We start from the raw sequence: 21,635 nt of genomic DNA, 5'->3' as shown, positions 1-21,635 counted from the left end.
ATGCGACTAGTACTGTTAGAAAGCTAATGACCTCAGCTTTCTACTCATAGTTTAAAATGTTAAAAATAATATTTTAAGGGGGTGTTCCACCCCCCCAAAGTCAACTGACCGAAATAACCTCATCGGTGGGGTTATTCCGGTATAGGCCAACCGCCGCCCTTTAAACCGATTTTTGACCGACTTCTAGTTGCGAGATCTTAACGGGACCAAGACAGGCTTCTTCCTTATTGCCATATCGTTCATTTGCACTCTTAAAAACCGGAAAAAGTTTTTGGGAAGTATGTTTTTTTTAAGTTGAAGCAAAAAATTGACCGGAATAACCCCGCAATACCCTATTATAAAACGGATTCCGGAACCGGATTCCAAAATTGGCCAAAAATTGGGCGGATTCCGGATACGGATTGCCATCCCTAATCATAAGGGATTATATCAATTTATCTGCTATTGTCTTATCCCTTTAGATCCATGTGTTCCCTCCCTCCACTTGCTTAGTATATAAAACTTTGGGTACTATTACTTTGGGTCCCAGATCTTACCTGGTCCTTCTCCCTGAGCCTTATCTCCTGTTCAGCTTTCCACTTCTTGATGCTTTCTGGCTCCTCCCGCACCTAGGTAAAAAGGGGGTATTTTTTTAAATAATGATTCCAAGAACTATAAGGCACAGTGTAATAAACAGAGCATCTTATAATCAACAAACGACTTATTCAATTCATATTTTCGCTTAAATTTCATATTAATATACAGAAGAGGCAATGTTGGTTATCATAATTGGGTATGTAATTGAATATCTTGTAAATTGTCAAAACCGATTGATATCCGGTGGATCAGAACCAGTTAGTACCTACTTAAAAATTATGTATAGTACAATTTTTTTATCCGCGAAAAGCTGTTTATAATACGATGTGAAAAATAAGGGGGGGGGAAGTTTGTACACTTATAGGAAATGAAATTCAGTACCAATGTTTGGGAGGGTCGTATGGGCTTGTTTTTAAAGTTATCAACCTAATTCTTTTTGTAGGCTCTTTTATATGACTTGATATACACGTATTTCTTTGAAAATTTAATTTCGGTACTTTCCTTCTAGGGGCTTGTGGAGCAAAAGACCCCCCAAAACACTAAAAATATGAGTTCTGACCTTATTTTTAAAGATATCGACCTGATTTTTTCTTTAAAATACTTTTTTAACATACCCGAATCAACGAACCATTACAGATTTCATTTTGGGACTTTCCTTCTAGGGGCTTGTGGAGCAAGAGACCCCCAAAACACAAAAAAATGAGTACTGGGCTTATTTTTGAAGATATCGACCTGATTTTTTTTATAATACTTTTTTAACTTAGCCGAATTAACGAACCATTACAGATTTCATTTTGGGACTTTCCTCTTAGGGGCTTTTGGAGCAAGAGACCCCCAAAACACAAAAATATGAGTACTGGGCTTATTTTTGAAGATATCAACCTGCTTTTTTTTTATATAAAAATAATATTTAAACATAACCGAATCTACGAACCATTACAGATTTCATTTTGGGACTTTCCTTCTAGGGGCTTGTGGAGCAAGATACCCCCAAAAATCATAAAAATATGAGTTGTGGGCTTCTTTTTTAAGATATCAACCTGATTTTTTATATAAAAATACTATTTTAACATAACCGAATCTACGAACCATTATAGATTTCATTTTGGGACTTTCCTTCTAGGGGCTTGTGGAGCAAAAGACCCCAAAAACACTAAAAATATGAGTTCTGACCTTATTTTTAAATATATCAACCTGATTTTTTTAGGAACACTTTTTTTTAACATAACCGAACTAAGAAACCATTACAGTTTTTATTTTGGGACTTTCCTTCTAGAAGCTAGTGGGGCAAAAGACCCCCAAAAAATATTTTTAGAGATATTGAGCAGATTTTTTTCATGAAAACTTTTTTCACATGTTTGAACTAGGTAGCCACTAATAATTTTATTTTGGCATTTTCCTTTTAGGGGAAAGTAGGGTAAAACACCTCCAAAACAAAATAAATTGAGTTCTCAGGTTATCTTTAAAAATAAGCTCAGAACCCATATTTTTAGTGTTTTGGGGGTCTTTTGCTCCACAAGCCCCTAGAAGGAAAGTCCCAAAATGAAATCCTTAATGGTTTCTTATTTCGGTTATGTTAAAAAAATATTATTTTAAAAAGATCAGGTTGATATCTTTAAAAATAAGCTCAGAACTCATATTTTTAGTGGTTTTGGAATCTTTGCTCCACTAGCCCCTAGAAGGAATGTCCCAAAATGAAATCTGTAATGTTTTCTTAATTTGGTTATGTTAAAACAGTATTATTTTTTAAAAATCAGGTTGATATCTTAAAAAATAAGCTCAGAACTCATATTTTTAGTGTTTTTGGGGTCTTTTGCTCCACAAGTCCGTAGAAGGAAAGTCCCAAAATGAAATCTGTAATGGTTCGTAGATTTGGTTATGTTAAAATAGTATTTTTATATAAAAAATCAGGTTGATATCTTAAAAAAGAAGCCCACAACTCATATTTTTATGATTTTTGGGGGTATCTTGCTCCACAAGCCCTTAGAAGGAAAGTCCCAAAATGAAATCTGTAATGGTTCGTAGATTCGGTTATGTTTAAATATTATTTTTATATAAAAAAAGCAGGTTGATATCTTCAAAAATAAGCCTAGTACTCATATTTTTGTGTTTTGGGGGTCTCTTGCTCCAAAAGCCCCTAAGAGGAAAGTCCCAAAATGAAATCTGTAATGGTTCGTTAATTCGGTTAAGTTAAATAAGTATTATAAAAAAAAATCATGTCGATATCTTCAAAAATAAGCCCAGTACTCATATTTTTGTGTTTTGGGGGTCTCTTGCTCCACAAGCCCCTAGAAGGAAAGTCCCAAAATGAAATCTGTAATGGTTCGTTGATTCGGGTATGTTAAAAAATTTTATAAAGAAAAAATCAGGTCGATATCTTTAAAAATAAGGTCAGAACTCATATTTTTAGTGTTTTGGGGGGTCTTTAGCTCCACAAGCCCCTAGAAGGAAAGTACCGAAATTCAATTTTCAAAGAAATACGTGTATATCAAGTCATATAAGAGAGCCTACAAAAAGAATTAGGTTGATAACTTTAAAAACAAGCCCATACGACCCTCCCAAACATTGGTACTGAATTTCATTTCCTATAAATGTACAAACTTCCCCCCCCCTTATTCTATTATTAGGGTATGTCTGTCTGGACCGTAACGGATGGCATTTATCCTTGATTAAAGGCATGTTAAACAATATCTACTTTAAACAACATCAAGACTAGCTCTGTAAAATTTTAAAAATAAATTGAAAGTCAGAGACTTGAACCTGGAACCATCTGAACCAACTATCCAATTCAAAAGCTTACCCTCATGCCATTGAAATTATGAGAGAGATTGTCAACAGGAGCAGGTTCACTGTTATCAGCAGCCACTGGCTCCTCCATCTAATTAAATGGGGAGGTAAATTTCGCAGAATTTCGTAAATATGTAAATTTTAATACTTTAAAATAGAAGAACTCTTAAGTTTTTTACGGCAGTTGTTCTAATATAGTAGAAAATAGAACTGTGAATAAGCGGCAGCAAAACCGCCGTTACCACCAAAAAGCGGTATATCCCGCTTAATTTTTTTGGTAATATCCTCTTAGGAATTTTTTTTTCAATTTTGAAAATTTGAGTTTGAAATTCAGCAGGAGCGACGGTTTGTTACATATACACGGTATACTCCATTAAATCAACTGCAATGCCAAATTTAAAGTTCTACTCCTATTTTAAAGACTTAAAACTCACACATTTACGGAATTCTTACAATTGGGTGGTTGAAATGTTTGAACAATTAACTCAATGAACCAACCAATCAAAATCCAAAGTCCCAAAGGTTTTTGAGGTTATCATAAGACTTTAAGGACTAGTATGATATACAGCCCATTGACCCCTCCTTCCCTGCCCAATACTCAATATAATTCAGCCTAACCTGAAATAGTAAACAAACTACTACATTTCCCTCCCTTCTAAGTTTAAACTTATTTTAGTTTCAATGCTCAAGAGGGTACTTTGTGAGAAATCATAAAATTAAGATATGCATAAATGTTACTGGTATAATATAGGAAGAATAGCTAAAAGAAGTGTATTCAAGAAAACCACCACCAACAGTGTTTTTTAGAGGTAAAATAATCCATCACCAAACAATTGTCAATCAATCAACATTCAATCTCGAATCAATCATCAATCAATCATTAACCAATTATGAATCAATCATCAATCAATCGTTAATTTATCATAAATCAATCATAAATCAATCATAAATCAATCATGAATCAATCATGAATCAATCATGAATCAATCATGAATCAATCATGAATCAATCATGAATCAATCATGAATCAATCATGAATCAATCATGAATCAATCATGAATCAATCATGAATCAATCATGAATCAATCATGAATCAATCATGAATCAATCATGAATCAATCATGAATCAATCATGAATCAATCATGAATCAATCATGAATCAATCATGAATCAATCATGAATCAATCATGAAACAATCATGAAACAATCATGAATAAATCATGAATAAATCATGAATAAATCATGAATCAATCACGATTCACCAATCAATCACCTGTGCAGAATCAAGGAAAGGATTAGAAAGACCATCACCACCCAAAAAATCCTGCATAACAAAATCATTTCTTATCTTTTAAAGGTATAGGGTGAGGCGGGGCATTACCGGTAATTTTTTTGGTTTTTTGAAAAAAAAATGGGGTAAATATTAATATTTTTAAATGGGACCAAGACCATTAGAAAGCTTACGGAAAGGACTATCAGGTCCTAATAGGACGTTATCCTAGGACTTTTAGAAGTTTGTCATAATTGGACTCAAAGAAATTACCGATAAATGCCCCACGGTGGGGCATTGTGGGTAACGTCTTTTCAACCTAAAAAAAATCGATGAAAAACGGCCAAACGGCCAGTCAAACATGAATAATCATAATTAGTATAGGTTATAGGGATTATCCACAAAAATTTTCATAAAGATCGGACTATTCCTTCTATGTCAAAAATCATTTTTTTTTAAAGACGAGAAATTTCGATTTTTTTCTCACAAAAATTTTCTTAAAAAATAAAATTTAAATTTTTTTATATAAAAAACCTGTTCTATTCACTTTTTGGCCTAATTCTTAAAAAGCCCATATTGAATTTTAGATTTTACAAAAGAAAATCTGAAAATTGATCTTAAAAATCGAATTTGAATTTTTTTTTCGACGTTACCGAAAAATACCCCGCACGAACTTTGGTCATTTTTGAAAAAAATATTAACTCTACATTTAAGCTCTCAACGGATTTGGAAAGAGCGGGCAATTCTTAGTTCAAAAGGTTTTTACGGATCAGTTCTAGGTCTTACCAATTTTTGTGTAGGTCGATCTTTATACACCTAGGTGAAAAAAATTTTGAAGAAAAAAATTTTTCGTCCGACTTTGAGACCCAAAAAGTACCCTTAAAATTCATCTCACAAAAATTTCATTTTATACTTTTTTGTAGGCAATTTAATTAGGAACAAATTTGCTTTTATGTTTTTTTTCTGTCAGTCGACTAGAACATGGAGAAAAATGTCATTTTCTGAAGGTGGGTAAAAAATTACCGGTAATGCCCCTTACCGGTTAATGCCCCGCTTGACCCTATTAATATTATTATCAAATCAATAAATGAATTATGTATTTTCAATTTGGCCAATAAAATCATGAAAAATGAGTGTTAAATTGCATATGTATGTAAATTTTTACTACAAATTTAGAATTATTATAAATGGGTATTTCGGATTCCTCACATTGACTCTTAACGAGCGTTTCGTCATATTTTCATAGTGTGGCAAACATTAACATTATTGTCCTAACCTAAAATGACCTATTCAAAGCTCCTGTGAAAATACAACGAAATGCGATGTCACGAAACCAAAATGCCCCATAGTTCAATTTAAAAAAAGACATGCTTGTAAATAAGTGGTTAGTTAAGCAAAAAGTATTTCAAATAAAAAAAATATAAGTAGTTATTAGTTAGTATGTTAGGTAAGTCATATTACTTTGATTATTAATGAATGCGTGTAAACTTAAAATCCTGATGATCAAGTAAGTCTTTACCCTTTCTTCGCACAAATGGTATGGTGCTTTCTATTAAAGTTCCTAATGAGCACATAACCCCCCCCCCACAGTGGTCTAAGGCCGGACATTTTGCCAAAAATCAACATTGGAATTCCTCAAAATTAATAATTTATTTTGAAAATATATACCCTATCTCATATAAAACCGAAGAGTTTTTGTCTTTTCAACTACTGGTTGATGAATTATGAACTTTGAAACATGAAGGTTCAGGATTATTTTCACGTCATGAAATTTTACCTTTTGAATTTTCACCATCTTTGGAAAAAATATTTTTTTTCAGTGTTGCATTGATACAATGAAGTTTCTTCACCTATTTATATTCATAATATTACATGATATATTAGGAAACTGGGGTTTTAGATTTATTTTTTACTTTTTTCATCAATTTTATAGTTGTTTTTAAAAAATTTTTATGTCATTTCCTAAATATTTTTGCAATAAATTTTGGCAATAATTTTCAGTTTTTTAAGTTTTTGACCAAAAACCGGGCCCCGTAACATACCAAACCATATATTATTCTTAATATACAGGTATAATGTTATAGTTTGATGTTTAGTTTAGGTTGTTACGGGGCCCGGTTAAATTCAGTCTGCTGCGAGTTTCCCTTTTTATGAGAACATAAAATCTGGTGTAATATTGAAGTAATAGTATATCCAATGCTAGACTAAAACCATCTGGAAATTTTATTTTCGTCAAAGATATGGCATCTAAGGAACAAAGCCTCAGACTTTTCAGTCATCGAATTTAATCATTTTCCTTCCCATTTAAGTACTATTGAATGAGTAATCTAACGGGATTAGGCAATGGATGATTAAGGGGGGGGGGGGAAGTTCTGACACTTTTGCGTAAACGGTGAGTATAGGCTTTATCTTTGGACTGAGAGGATAGGTTATTAGGGATAAAATCATTCTTATATGATGAATTTCCCCCAGATTTAAGATTTTTTGGATAGGCCTCCAGGTTCCGGAGCTCCAGGCCTCCTGGTGGTCTCTGTACAGGTAAAATTGAAAAAAAAAAAAATTTTTTTTAAGTTACAGGTCAACTTATAAAACAAAATATGCATCTTTTTTAATATTATTCACATATTTGAAGAAAAAATATGCATATTTTGTTTTATAAGTTGATTTTTAACTTTAAAAAAAAATTTTTTTTTTCATTTTTACCTGTACTACAGAGACCACCTGGAGGCCTGGAGCTCCGGAACCTGGAGGCCTATCCAAAAAATCTTAAATCTGGGGGAAATTCATCATATAAGAATGATTTTATCCCTAATAACCTATCCTCTCAGTCCAAAGATAAAGCCTATACTCACCGTTTACGCAAATGTGTCAGAACTTCCCCCCCCCCCTTAATAATGATGTCCATCCCTAATAATGATGAACAAAATTATCCCTTTTATTATTGGTAAAAAAAATTGGACACTTCTAGTTTGAAACCAACCAATCAATTTCAATAAAAAGTTTTTGGGCCAACAAACAAGATAACGTGGTTATAAAACTTTGGGTACCAGTGTAATTTACGGTCGTTGCAATTGCATGCTGTATGAAACTTTCTTTTGGAGCCAATAAGATTGTCTTCAAGTAACATATCCCTGTGTATTTATTTCGTGATAAGAAGCAACGACTTGGGTTACCACAAAAACAACATTTTTAGATAAATTCCTTTCCAATAAAATAATGTTTGCCAGTAACCTATCCTTGTTTTTTATTACTAGATTACATTAAGTATTATTAATTATCTAAGAGAAAATAAAACTTCGTAAAATAAGGGTGAAGAAACTTCAATTAGTTGTATCAAATATAAGTTGTACAAAGTTTGGTGATAGATCATTTACCTTTATATTATCACTTCTACAGTAATAACTATTCATGCTTCAAGGTTTTTAAATGTTTTTTTGCTTTAAAACATAGAATTTAGGCTCTCTAGGACTTAAGAGAAATTTATAAAAATATGAAATTTTAGCTAAGTTTCAAAGTATTTTCTAGGCCAGTTGGCTTTTGTTTTTCTTCTCTAGATGCATATAGGAGAAAATTGACTTTGAGTAGAGGTAGGTGAAATGTCCACCAAAAGGCCAAAATAGACCATTGTGCCCCCCCCCCCCATTTTATTATTTTAAAACATTCCAGTGGGGCTATCCTTTACCCCAAAACCTGACTTAAGAAAAAACAAAAAAACTATCCCTCCTCTTCTTATTGACAAACGGGTTTTCTGTGCTCTACTAGGCACTTCGAAGGAAACAGCCATCGGCAGTTCTCCAATTTTTATCAATATATGTATAAACCCCCCCCCCCCCCCACCAAAAAAAATGTAGCTACACACAAAATAAAAGAAGGCAATTAAAGACAAACTGCTCCCTTAAAACAGAAGGGAGGGGGCTGGTGTGACACTTATCGAAACCAAATCAACAAGTCAATGGAACTGCCATGCCAAAGGGGTAGTTGCACGAAATGCATTTTAACTTAATTTAGTGAACCGCATATTTTTTCCTGGTTAATTAGTTAAACTAGATTTATATGGCATATAATTGAAAGAATTTAAATTTTGTACCACATAGTTTTTAAAATATCAAGACTTGAAAATAGTCTTTTGGCGTTATCCTCTTGAAAATTTGAGTACCCCCCCCCCCCCCCCCCCCCCCGACAGATGTCTGGATAGAACGCTGCCAGAGGAAAAGATTTGGACAAGACAAAAAGGCAAGCTTAAATTTAATTCAATAACGTGTCCGTGCTTGCCTTTTTGCCTTGTCCAAAACTTAATGTCGGGGTACTCTAATTTTCTAAATTTCAAAAACTATTTTAGGTTAGGTTAGGTTATAGGCTAGGGAGCCGAGCGCTGCGGCCACGGATGTTCGTTGTCTGGGGTACTTTAATTTTCTAAATTTCAAAAAACTATTTTGGGTTAGGTTAGGTTAAGTTTTAGGCTAGGGAGCCGAGCGCTGCGGCCACAGATGTTTGTTGTCGGGGGTACTTTAATTTTCTAAATTTCAAAAAACTATTTTAGGTTAGGTTAGGTTAGGTTATAGGCTAGGGAGCCGAGCGCTGTGGCCACATATGTTCGTTGAATATTCACGGCGAATATTTTGGTAAACTTCCTGACTAAAGAGTGTTAGTTAACTGTAATGACATAACTGTGCAATTTATATTTATATTAGGTATGTGTGTGATCTAACTTAAGAGGGTGCCAGAATAAGAGTGGCTGGTATTGGTTGGATTTTATTAGCGAATACCAGGGCAGAATGTTCGACTGGAAGGGAGGGAGGGGTGGGAGGGGGTACTCAAAATTTCGAAATCGCTAAAAATAATACTAAGAGGAAAATACCAGTCTTTTTAAATTCCATATATTACAAAAAGACGATTTTCAGTCTTGATATTTTAAAAAATACGTGGTAGAAAATTGAAATTCTTTCAAATATATCCCATATAAATGTAGTTTAACCCATTAACTAGGAAAAGATATGCGGTTCACTAAATTAAGTTCAAATGCATATCGTGCAACTACCCCTTTCAGTGCTGTAATTTTTATTTAGTTAAGTTCCTATGACTTGGTTTTAAAAAGTGTCACACCCGCCCCCTTCCCCCTTTATTAAACATACCCCTGTGCTCTGTTCAGAGGCGGAGAAAGAGTTTGAATCTGGTTTGTCATCTCCCCCCTCCTCCAGGGGCGCCGACAATTCATCCTGACCCTGAATTCATATCAAGTCAGGGAGTTACAACCGGTCAGATCTCTCGAAATAATCCATTTCTCTGGATGAATTAGACCATTTGAAATCATTTAAGACCATATTTTTCTTATTTCAAAATGGAGAGGGTTGGTAAAAAAAACAGGCTTTCTTAAAAAAGAACAAACCAGTTTTTTTGGTTTAAACCGGTTTTTTTTTATAAAAAAAACATTTTTTTGTTTTTATTTTCTATTATCTGTATATTTTAAACATCTGTATGTCTCTATTACTGGTTTTAATCTTAATATCTGCGGAAAGCTGTCTTTAATACGATGTCGACTGTTGAATGCTATTAGATATAATCACCAAAGTACAAGATTTAAACTATTAAAAGAATTTTATATCGATCAGGTATTCAGGTTTTTGACACTTATTTACTGTATTATTTACATTATAAAAAGATATAACTGGAAAGATAGGCCTTTGCATATATATTTTAAACAAGGATGACAACATCCATAAGTAGCGAAGCACAAAAAATCGTGGATGGAAATACGTAAAAGTAGATTTAAAGTGTATTTATTAAAAAAAAGAATAGATTTATTGGAGAAAATAAACACGAAACCTTGTTTTATTTTTAATGATGACGACGGTCAAAGTAGATTACATAAAAGATTCTCATAACAATGGGAAAATTTTTTTTGATACTGATATTCCAAAAAAGTTTGAAAATTGGACCAAAAACACCAAATATATGGGAAAATGTGTAAAACATATAAAAATAGCCAAAAACCTGATAAAAGGCAGTCTGGCAGTCATGGTTGTTTTCTTTAAACGACGGGAAATTTAATTCTTATATCTATAACTGAAACAAATTTGAAAATTGGACCATAAACACTGAAGATATGGTGGAAATGTGAAAAATACAAAAATAGCCTAAAACCTGCAAAATGGCAGTTTGGCCGTCATGATTGGTTACTGTAAACGACAGGAAATTTAATTTTGATATCAATAACTGAAAAAATTTTTAAAATCGGACCATAAACACTGAAGATATGGAGAAAATGTGAAAAATACAAAAATAGCCTAAAACCTGCCAGAAAGCGGTCCGACCGCCCTTGATGTTTTATAGTTAATTGTGCTCCTTAATAATGGGACTGTTGTCGAAAAATTTCAGCTGTCTACATTTAATAGGAGCCGAGAAAATCACGTTTCCCCTATTCTGTCTCATGACGGACAGATGGACGGACATTGTGAATTATAGAGTAGCTTCGCTACTAAAAACCCATCCCCACCTTGTTTTTTTAAGCTTATTTTTTTGGTTTAAACCAAGTGGTTTTTATAATGCCAACCCTTTCTATTATAGCAAGAAAAGACAAAAAGATTGGGGAAGGAGGAGGGGGGTTGATAGGAAAATGGCTCAAATTATTCCAAAGGGATATCTAAAACTTCAAAATTCCGGAGGAGAGGGGAAAATAGAGTATAAATAATATTAACCCTCCCCAACCCAACAGTTGGTTAATCTGCCATTTGCTAACTTCCAAACTTTGGATGGTAAATTGAGTCTTGATTTGGGTTGTACAAAGCTATGTCAACACTTTTCCACCAATAATTTTAAACTATATAATATAATCCTAGTTGGGAAGTCATTTATTTATTGTCCATTGTCCAATCACTAAAGATTCCTATTCATTGTTAGTGTATTAAGATCAGTTTTCTAAGCTAGGTATTCAAAAAGCAGTGTTATTAGTAAAACTAAGGGGGGGGGGGGGGGGGGAAGTTTTGACACATTTGCGTAAACAGGGAGCATAGGCTTTGTCTTTGGACTGAGAGGATAGGTTATTAAGTTTAAAATCATTCTTATATGATGAATTTTCCCAAGTTTTAAGATTTTTTGGATAGGCCTCTAGGTTCCAGAGCTCCAGGCCTCCAGGTCCTCTCTGTACAGGTAAAAATTAAAAAAATAAATTTTTTTTAGAGTTAGAAGTCAACCTATGAAACAAAATATGCATATTTTTGAATGTTATTCACATATTTAAAGAAAAAAATGCAAATTTTTTTTCATAAGTTGACTTCTAAAGTTCTAACTCTTCAAAAAAAAATTTTATTTTTATTTTTACCTGTACAGAGAGGACCTGGAGGCCTGAAGCTCCGGAACCTGGAGGCCTATCCAAAAAATCTTAAAACTTGGGAAAATTCATCATATAAGAATGATTTTATCCCTAATAACCTATCCTCTCAGTCCAAAGATAAAGCCTATGCTCCCTATTTACGCAAATGTGTCAAAACTTCCCCCCCCCCCTTATCCAAAGCTTAAACCCCATAGCAAATTACATGCAATTAAAACAAATATGTTTCAAGTAGGACTATATATGAACGAGATATGAAGAGTTTGGTTAACTAGAAAATTTAATAAACACTCAAGGGGATAGTTGCATGAAGTGCATTTTACAAGTTTAATTGCAAGCATAAGTTACAAGAATACCATCTAACATATAAAATTTTCTATTACATTAAACAGATTTCAATTTGGCACCACCAAAACAGGATAGCCAGCAAATGTCCAAAAATTATGATTTTCAGGTCATAATATTTTAAAACTACCTCGTAGAAAATTGAAATTCTTTCAAATATATGTCCTATAGATGTAGTTTAAACTATTGAACTGAAAAAAATATGCAGTTCACAAAATTCAAGTTTAAATGCACTTCGTGCAACTACCCCTTTTAGTAAATTACTTTTGCTTTAAAAATGAACGACCAAGGAAGGTATCTTTATTTATATTTCTACTTGAAACATAAGTTAACTTTTAAAGAAAAACTCTTCAAAACATGTTCATAAATCATCCAAAACTAATGAGAATTTATTTCTATATAATATTAATCTCCCCCTCAGTAACAAGTACATATTTCTGACATATATTTTCCAGTATGGCTTCGAAACCGATTAATATCCGCTGGATTAGAACCGGTTCTAAGCCATACTGAAAAATCATGTACAGCAATGTATTACAGTCAATTTTCTAAGAATATTTAAATAAAAATCTTAAGATTAATACCAGTTTTGTTAGCCCGGACCTTCGGCTTCTATGAGCTAACAAAACTAGCTTTAATCTTATCATATTTTATTTTAATATCCGCGAAAAGCCGTCTATAATACGATGCAATCAATAACTATACCTGTTCACCAGTGGGGGCGGAATCAGATAAAAAGTCAAAGTTCTAAAATAAAGACAAAATTTCTAACTTGGCATTTTTGAAAAATGCTAAATTAAATTGAAAACCATAACCTCTGTTTATAAATTATGAATATGTGATAAAAGGGGTAGGTAGGTTATGCTAAAATTCCGTAAAGGTGCGAGTTTTAAGCCCTAAAAACAGTAGTAGAATGATAATATTCACTTAATATGTGTAATGTATTTCTTATTGAAAAGAGCTATAGACAAAAATTTTGTTTAACAGTTAACATAAATTTTATCGTTCTACTACTGTTTTAATCCTTAAAACTCACGCCTTACGGATTTACCTCCCCCTTTTTTGTAGTTAGAAGGAAATTTATTGAATTGGAGCAATACAAGATTTAAAAAAAAATAATATTACTACAGGTAAAAGATGTATTTATAAATCTTAAAATATAAAACTACACTTTACTAAAAATGTATAGATTTAGATATAAAAAAGAGCTCCAACTGTGGTTGAAAAAAATTCCCTTTTCTTCTTATATGCAAATCATTCAAAGTTGAGAATCAAGGGAGAAGACAATGGCAGATAAATTACTTTTTTTTAATGAGTATGGAGTAGGAAGGGGGAGTACAAAATAATTTATCACCCATTCTCCTTTCTCTGTATCCATAAAGCATACCATGCATTGAATCCAAAAAGAAATCACGATGCATAATAAATAATAATGGTCAACTACCCAGTGAAAATTTGATTTTACTAGAATAAAAAAGGGGGGGGGGGATTTTGACATATTTGCGTAAACAGTGATTATAGGCTTTATCTTTGGGCTGAGAGGTGAGGTTATAAAAGATAAAATCATTCTTATATAAAGAATTTTCCCAAGTTTTAAGATTTTTTGATAGGCCTCTAGGTTCAGGACCTGCAGGTCTCCAGGTGGTCTCTGGACAGGTAAAACTAAGAATTATTTTTGTTTTAAGAATTAGAGGTAAACTTATAAAACAAAATATGCATCTTTTTTTTTTTTTAAATATGTAAATAATATTCAAACAGATGCATATTTTCTTTTATAAGTTGACCTCTAATTCTTTCTTTTTAAAATTTTTAAAATTTTATCTAAACGGAGACCACCTGGAGGCATGCAGCTCCTAAACCTGGAGGCCTGAAACTCCTGAACCTGGATGAATAAACAAAATATTTTAAAACTTGGGAACATTTATCTTATAAGAATGATATTAACCTAATAACCTATCCTCTCAGTCCAAAGATAAAGCCTACAATCACTGTTTGCGCAAATGTGTCAAAACTCCCCCCCCCCCCACTCTTAAAACGAGCAGGACTCACCATATCACCATTCTGAGTAGCTGCAGCTTCCTAAAAATAAATTGTATATAAGCTGTGCAGCTGCTCTTAGTCTGTCTTTGTTCCGAAAGATCTCGCAAACAGCTATAACTCATTTATAGTTAGGCTTCTTATAGGTCATGGTTACTCATCGCATCGTATTATAAACAGCTTTCCGCGGATATAAAATGTACAAATATAAGATAAAAACCAGATTTTTTAGTCCTAAGATGCCGAAAGCACGGGATAATTAAACTGGTTTTAATCTTATGATAGTACATTTTTATATTTGTAGAAAACTGGATATAATAAAAGGCTAGGTAAAAGGTATACAATTTTTCAGTTTGGTTGAGAACCGTTTTAATCCACCGAATATTAATTGGTTTCGAAGCGATACTTGATAGGATTTTAAAAATCTTTTCAAATCTCCAGTCGCCACATATATACAAAATCGTTATACAAAACTAACAGGATGTGTGTGTCTTTCTGTGTGTTTAGAATGATTTCAATCAATTAATCATTCAATCAATCAATCAATCATTTCATCAATCATTCAATCAAATTAATAATCAATCAATCTTTTAATCAATCATTCAATCAAATCAATAAACCATTTAATCATACAATCATTAAATCAGTCATTCAATCAACAAATCAATCAATCATAAAAAACAGTCATTGCATCAGTCATTCAATCAATCAATAATTCAATCAATCTTTTAATCATTCAAACAAATCAATAAACCATTTAATCATAAAATCAATAATATAATCTTCAAATAGAAAATCAATCAAGCATTCATTCAACCTATCAATCTTTCATTAAATCATACAATCAATAATACAATTAACCAATCAATCTTACAATCAATAAACTATTAAATCATACAATCATTAAAACAATCATTAAATCAGTCATTCGATCAATACTTTAATCAATCATTGAAAGCAATAAACCATTTAATCATACAATCAATAATACAATCATCAATCAGACAATCAATCCAGCATTCATTCAACCAATCAATCAATCATTTATTTGACCGATAAATCAACCAATCAAATATTCAATCCTTCCATAAATAAATCTTTCAATCAATCATTAAAACAATCATTCAATCAATCCCTCAAACAATAATCAATCAATGCTTACTTGTGGAGGAGAAGTAAAGCCAAGATCTTCCCCAAGGCCTCCGAGATCCTCCTTAAACAAATATTTTCATACTTTTTCTAATTAAATATTGGCGCAATAGAAAAACCTTGGGTATTTGGGTGGGTCGATTTTGGAATTTCACATTAGAAGACATTGCCAAGGATTACTGGGCCAACATGAAACACTGTGAACCTTGAAAGGGGTTTTTTAATCCAAAAACAACGAGCGCAGGGGGGGTATAAAATGTGCCCGCCCCCTTATAAAACCAAAAATTAAAATTCCTTCAAACACAGGCATGTTGCATATTAAAATGACCGCATTGAAATGCTGATTACAGATCTGAAAACCGTTTAGAAAAATATTGATTCAGTCTGAAATGATTTTCAAATAACCTACCAAAATGAAGTTTTGACTAAATCAACTGATTTTAGGTACTTAATGAGATCTTATTCGAACTAGGAGCAATATTTTTCAAAACGGTTTTCAGATTCGTTATCAGCATTTCAATGCGGTCATTTTAATATGCAACATGCCTATATTTGAAGGAATTTAAATTTTTGGTTTTATAAGGGGGTGGGCACTTTTTATACCCCCCGCACGCCGGCAGCCATTAGAGCCAAGTCACTTTTGAAACTTGCATGAGGCTTATCATACATATATATGACTTCCACAACTTATGATAACAGAAAAATCTAAAAAAAAGGGGGAAATGGGCCCAACCTATTGGGTATCTTGAATTAAAGTTTTTATCACCGCGAAGATTTATTAGGCAGGTATAAGATATAACCGACAAGCGAAATAGATCTAAAATAATATTTGGGGGGCAAATGGAGAGGTCGGCAATTCTACGATGTGTTGCCTCCCAACGACAGCCGAAAAACACGTATAAGTTTCGTGGTTTTTTCCCGAATTAATTTCGTTATTGGTATAAGCTGGTTATTAGGTTACATTGTTTACTAGGTTGCCTCACAGGGTTAGGGCACCCCGCAGGGGTTAGACCTATGGAAAAACTACCTCCCCCGGCCACCCCCTCTTCTTTGATTTATTTAATTTTTTTTTGCGGGGGGGGGGAGAGGTTCAGTGATCGACAAGGCATTTTGAGGTATTTTGCTTTGTATCATTTGTGTTAGGGTTGAGCCGGATACTTTTTTGGTCGGATACCGGATATCCGGCTGATTTCTAATGACGGATATCCGGTATCCGGCAGAATATTTCACCAACGCCGAATATGATATCCGGAAATTAGCCGGATATCCGGTATCCGGATAGTTTCAATATCCGGCCAAACCGGATATCTGGCCCAACCCTAATTTGAGTACCTGTTCCTTTGCCAGAAACTCGGCGGCAGGATCAACCTCAGTCATTGGGGGAGGAGAGCCACTGGACCCATCAGCAGCACCTTCACCTTGGAGCAGTTGCAACAATCAAACTTTATTAGTAGCGAAGCTAATATTTAATATTTGTACTGTATTGTCCACACGTGCATTTTAGAAATAGTAAGGAGAAAAACGTGAATTTCTTGGCTACTATTCAAGATAGATAGCTGAAATTTGTTTCCTCCATAATTTTTAACCCTTTTTTAAAATTTTGATTGGTTGGTTCCTAACTATTAACGTCCAAACTTTACAACTGATAATTCAAATGCAGAGAAATGGTAGTTTGATTTATCATCATTTGGAATTTATATCAATTTTTCGTCCAATGTCTTATTCTTTAAGATCCCTAAAATTATCACAATTTATTGATTAAAATTATTGGTTAAGAAGTTTGGGCACTTCTAGATTCAAGATTTAATATAAGTCCCTAAAGTATGAAAGCCAACAGACGAGAAATCGTGAATGAAAATATTGGGTACCAGTATAATTTACAGTCCAATGTCCCCTCCCTCCCTGAGTTTATGTTATTATATGTCAATCTTATTTTTAAAAGTTTAATTATTTTTCCTCCGAAAGCATCATCAAAAGCGTCCATTTTAAATTTCTGAAGAAAAAAAACCGATTTGTAATTAACTACCTAGGTAAAAATGGATATATTATTACATGGATGTTATACCAGATTTTCATCTTCTCTAATAAAATGAAACTCGCAGCAGGCTTAATCAACGATACACCCCATCCCCTTCCCTACTATTGGATGAACGAATTGACCAATAAAATGAGTTACATGCAACCTAACGTAACGACAATTCATCCTCTGTTATAATATCCACGTATATTATATACCCATTTAGATACCGTAATATTTTATTGGATATAGAAAACGTGGGAGAGGGGGATGGGGGGTATCATATTAGCCAGCTGATAGAAACATTTTATCAGGGTATACGGGAATCTATCATAATATCCACGTATTTTATATCCATTACTATAGACACACAAGGTAGGTATAAATACAGATATTCGCCGATTTTTATTTTCTTTTTCGTGGAAAATCTAAATTATTTACTATACCTTGTTGTAAAACATAGTTGTATGTTTATATAAAATTGAGATATTTAAATCAACATCACTAGCCTTTTACTTGTATTATAAATGTGAACAAAAGGAAATTCTTACACAAGAAAAATTAAGTACATAAGAAGCGCAGCAATGACAAGCTAACATATATTTGTTTAGATATTAAAAAGATGAGTTTTCCATTATAGGAAACCTTCTATAGTTCCTAGGGTGGTTTTTGTCTATCCTATTTAAAATTCAATACCGTTTTAAGCTTTGTATCTACCCAAATTGCCGTCAAAGAGCTTCTAACAACATCTAATGGCAAATTATGAACTAAGACGGTCGAAAATCATATCCTTACTATGAAGTAGCCGCGTATTGTGAGCTGCAATTTATTTTCTTTCCTAATGTTTTTAATAATACTTAAAAGATTTAAAAATCTCCAGGTCAAAAAAATTAAACAACCCGCAAGATACTTTAACTTTACAATATGTAGGTACTTTGGTGTTTTCCCTAAAAGTTCTTGTCGAGCACCCCCCCCCCCCCTAATTATTAAATAAATTAGGAGAAAAGGTAGTTTTTCCCCTAGATCGAACCCCTTCAGGTAGCCCTAACCCTGTGGGTCAACCTAACCAATGTATTTGTAACCTAATCTGATTTAAAGTAATAAAGAAATGAAAACCTGTCCTACCCCCATATATTTGGTGGATGGGTTCTATGCTCAACAAGCAACTTTGAGGTAAAGCACCTGTACTATTGAGTAATAACAAATTCTGAGATAATTTATGGCACAATAATCATCTTTTCAAGGGTCGCTTGAAAGGAAATAATTCTCTAAAAATCCGCTAAATTCTCCTGTGTGGTTAATATTATCTAGCAGCTTGTTGCTGCTGTATTTGAATGGCAGCTGCCTGCAGCTCGGCTTGGCTCATTTCTTCTGGATTTAAACCCTGCAAAAAAATATCATAATCTTTAGTAGCGTAGCTATCCAATGATTCGGTATGTACGTACATCTGCAAGCAACGGAACAAAAAAGTGAATTTTCAAGATGGACAATTTATTTTTGTGTTTCGAGCATTAAGTTTCTCATATTTGGGAGTGTTGGGTGTACGTACATCAATTTATCGTCCATTGTCATATCCCTTAAGATCTCTGATACGGCATATATAATATTATAAACTAGCGGCTAAACTTTTAGAGGTATCTAGGGCTACGTGACCTAAGGGAAAGGGGGGGGGGTCGAACCTTCACTTTCAATATTAGCTTTAGGGGGGGGGGGGGGGGTCCTAGGTTTGATTTTTATTATAATGGTGAAGGTACCATCCCCTAAAATAGTTGAAAAAATTCCCTAGAACTATACCTACTTTAATAAGAACCATATCTGTTCAGCATTTATCGAGATTCATAGCTACATACACAGACAGAAAAGACCTGTTACTTTTGGGACACCTGCCATACTCGGAGAGGGTGAGGTAATAATAAGAAACTCTCATAAGATAACGGGTCAAGTCATAATGTGTTTGAACGTGTAGCTTGAGTTGGCCCTAGTAGCTATACAAAAATATCTCTGCCTACTACATGACGACTTTAGAAACCAGGAATCTAAAGAGAAAAGACAATGGCCGATAAATTGATGTACATCCCAATGATTATTCAAAAATTACCCCTTCTCAAGTTTAAAACTAGTGGCTGAAACTTTGGGGACAAGTGTATAAAAGCCCTTTGTCCCCTCTCTCTCTCTGGTAAGAAACTGTGGCTAATCAATCAATCAATCAACCTGAGATTTCATTAGTTCTAAAGCCTCGGCAGCTTTAGCCTCAGCCTCCGCCATCTTCTTCTCTGTAAATTTGGGCTGCTCCACTAGATACACTCCAATAGACTAAACAAATACATTTTGTTATTAAATTAATATGTACCTTGGTACTTTAGGTAAGAACGAAACCAAGATGATTCATAGAATGATACCAAGGTGATTCCTAGAATCATTGACTATTGACTCTAGGGGCGTGGTGACGCTTCAGGTACAAGTCCTCTCCGCGTCACCTTAATATAAACTCTGCATTTTGAATTGCAATGTAACGCGCTCAAACTCCCAGGGTAACCAATAACCATCAGACAACCAACCATTTAATTGCACGACCTTTGTCTAAGAATTAATGTTTATATTTTTGGCGATTTCTAAAAAATAGCTATAAAATTTTCCACCCAGGATCTATGAGAAGCTACACTGTAAAGGAGAACCATATCGCTTCAGCGATTAGCGAGATCCTTCAGTAAAACTAAAAGCAGACAGACACACAGATTTTTATATAAACAAAGATCCGTTTAATCTATAAGTAATATTTATCATAATGATCTATTGGAGAGCGATGTAAATAGTTGGGGGAATGTCAGGGCTCAAAACAGGCCCAACGCATTATCATGCACAATAGAACTCCAAGACAAGGGTAGTCCAATCAAAGGGTTGGTTGTCTAAAGGACGTTTGACCATACATAAGCATGCACATCATTAAGCAAGATTTGGTTATTCAGATATACACTACAGTAAGATCTCTTGGTGAATCAGGGACGTTCAAGCTTTTTATTTTAAGTAGAAAAAAATGAGGTGTTTTACAGTTTGAGGGGGGCATAATCTAATGTCTTTTTGAGGGGGATAAACACCTCTTTACACCCACCCTTTGGCGTCTATATAAATCAAAATATGTAGGTACTTACTCTATTATTTGCATTAAATAGTTTAGACACACAAACATCAGCGCAAGAACTTTCTTCTGTTGTAAGACTTCTAAACACAAAAAGAAATATTTTAGACATAATTTAGTATTTATTAAACTTTTAACTAGCGGAAATGACCATGGATATATATTTTTAAGGTTGGGTTTAGGAAAATGGCTTAGAACCAAAGACAAGAATCTACCATAATTTAACTCAATCCAATTTATCTAACCAAATCTGACATTTCTTGCTTTGAATAAATGTTACCCACTTGTAATATTCAAAAGTTTTCAATTCATATTTTAAGAAATATTAAGTCACATTTTAAAAATGAATACCTACCTACAAAGTTTAAAAAATAAAATAAAGCCTTAAGTAGTTGATGGTTCGAATCTACTGATGATGAAATAGGTGGGGATAAGTAAGCCATAGTTAAAATTTTATTTACTACAATTTCAAAAATTGTAATTTACCCTAGGAGGGAGGGTGGCAGCAGTAAACTGTGAAAAGTACCCCAAGTTTTGAAACACATTCTCACATTTGCTGTCTTAAACAGGGTCAAAACTTACAAACCATACCATTTTAATCTAAAGTAGGGGGTATTTACTTTTATTATCATCATATTTATTGGGTAGGTACATTTACCAATTGTTAAGATTAACAATAAGAAAATCTAGAGGAATTGAAACATTGTTCCGAGAACTTGTCATACTGCTGTTGAAAATCGACAGATGGGGTAATTTTGTGTGTTATCATTGGGAGATGTAAATTAATTTATCGTCCATTGTCTTATACCTTCAGATCTCTGTATTTACCTGTTATTAAGATTCACAATACAGGAATTGAAACATTGTTCCGAGAACTTGTTATACTGCTGTAGAAAATCTTTCATATTTTTCATTCCTTCTTCTGTTAACTGCATTTTTAGTTTAGTTTTTTATTTCAAATTGATAATCTGAAATATAAACAAGAGTTACA

At 33.4% G+C, this 21,635-nt stretch overlaps 2 protein-coding genes across 29 annotated transcripts in view; both read right to left on the bottom strand.

Annotated features, from left to right (window-relative positions):
* The window catches only part of LOC145332841 (clathrin light chain-like), a 27,354-nt gene extending 9,788 nt beyond the window's left edge, over window positions 1-17,566 (bottom strand). For 6 of the 11 annotated variants that reach the window (XR_013884343.1, XR_013884344.1, XR_013884345.1 and 3 more), the window contains exons 1-9: window positions 17,450-17,566; window positions 16,824-16,911; window positions 15,505-15,555; window positions 14,355-14,384; window positions 13,011-13,052; window positions 9,766-9,855; window positions 4,637-4,687; window positions 3,377-3,454; window positions 537-608 (exon numbers count right to left, since the gene is read on the bottom strand). Coding sequence is in view for 6 of the 11 variants with exons in the window: in XM_080177906.1 (XP_080034032.1) it covers window positions 537-608; window positions 3,377-3,454; window positions 4,637-4,687; window positions 9,766-9,855; window positions 13,011-13,052; window positions 14,355-14,384; window positions 15,505-15,555; window positions 16,824-16,911; window positions 17,450-17,475 (528 nt within the window). In the remaining 5 variants the exon portion in view is untranslated. The remainder of the gene's footprint in view (window positions 1-536; window positions 609-3,376; window positions 3,455-4,636; window positions 4,688-9,765; window positions 9,856-13,010; window positions 13,053-14,354; window positions 14,385-15,504; window positions 15,556-16,823; window positions 16,912-17,449) is intronic. The other 5 variants (XR_013884346.1, XR_013884347.1, XM_080177907.1 and 2 more) reach the window with 3 other exon arrangements.
* On the bottom strand, window positions 17,482-21,635 carry LOC145332842 (mitochondrial import inner membrane translocase subunit Tim10 B-like). 18 transcript variants are annotated; one of them, XM_080177917.1, is made up of 6 exons: window positions 21,473-21,635; window positions 20,658-20,727; window positions 19,720-19,821; window positions 18,691-18,892; window positions 18,366-18,455; window positions 17,482-18,017 (listed from the first exon to the last, which is right to left on the bottom strand). In XM_080177917.1, exons 1-4 carry the CDS (start codon window positions 21,577-21,579, stop codon window positions 18,812-18,814), a joined length of 360 nt encoding a protein of 119 aa, XP_080034043.1. In that variant the 5' UTR covers window positions 21,580-21,635; the 3' UTR covers window positions 17,482-18,017; window positions 18,366-18,455; window positions 18,691-18,811. The 18 variants fall into 18 exon arrangements, with proteins under 18 accessions (XP_080034043.1, XP_080034042.1, XP_080034046.1 ...); XM_080177916.1 differs by having other exon boundaries at window positions 17,955-18,023; window positions 18,676-18,892; XM_080177920.1 differs by having other exon boundaries at window positions 17,955-18,017; window positions 18,676-18,892.

This window comes from Acartia tonsa, chromosome 11 (genome assembly GCF_053477335.1).
Source record: "Acartia tonsa isolate MP-2025a chromosome 11, ASM5347733v1, whole genome shotgun sequence".
NCBI classification, from domain to species: domain Eukaryota; kingdom Metazoa; phylum Arthropoda; class Copepoda; order Calanoida; family Acartiidae; genus Acartia; species Acartia tonsa.
Note: the sequence above shows the minus strand (reverse complement) of the source record. Positions and strands in the feature narration are given on the sequence as shown.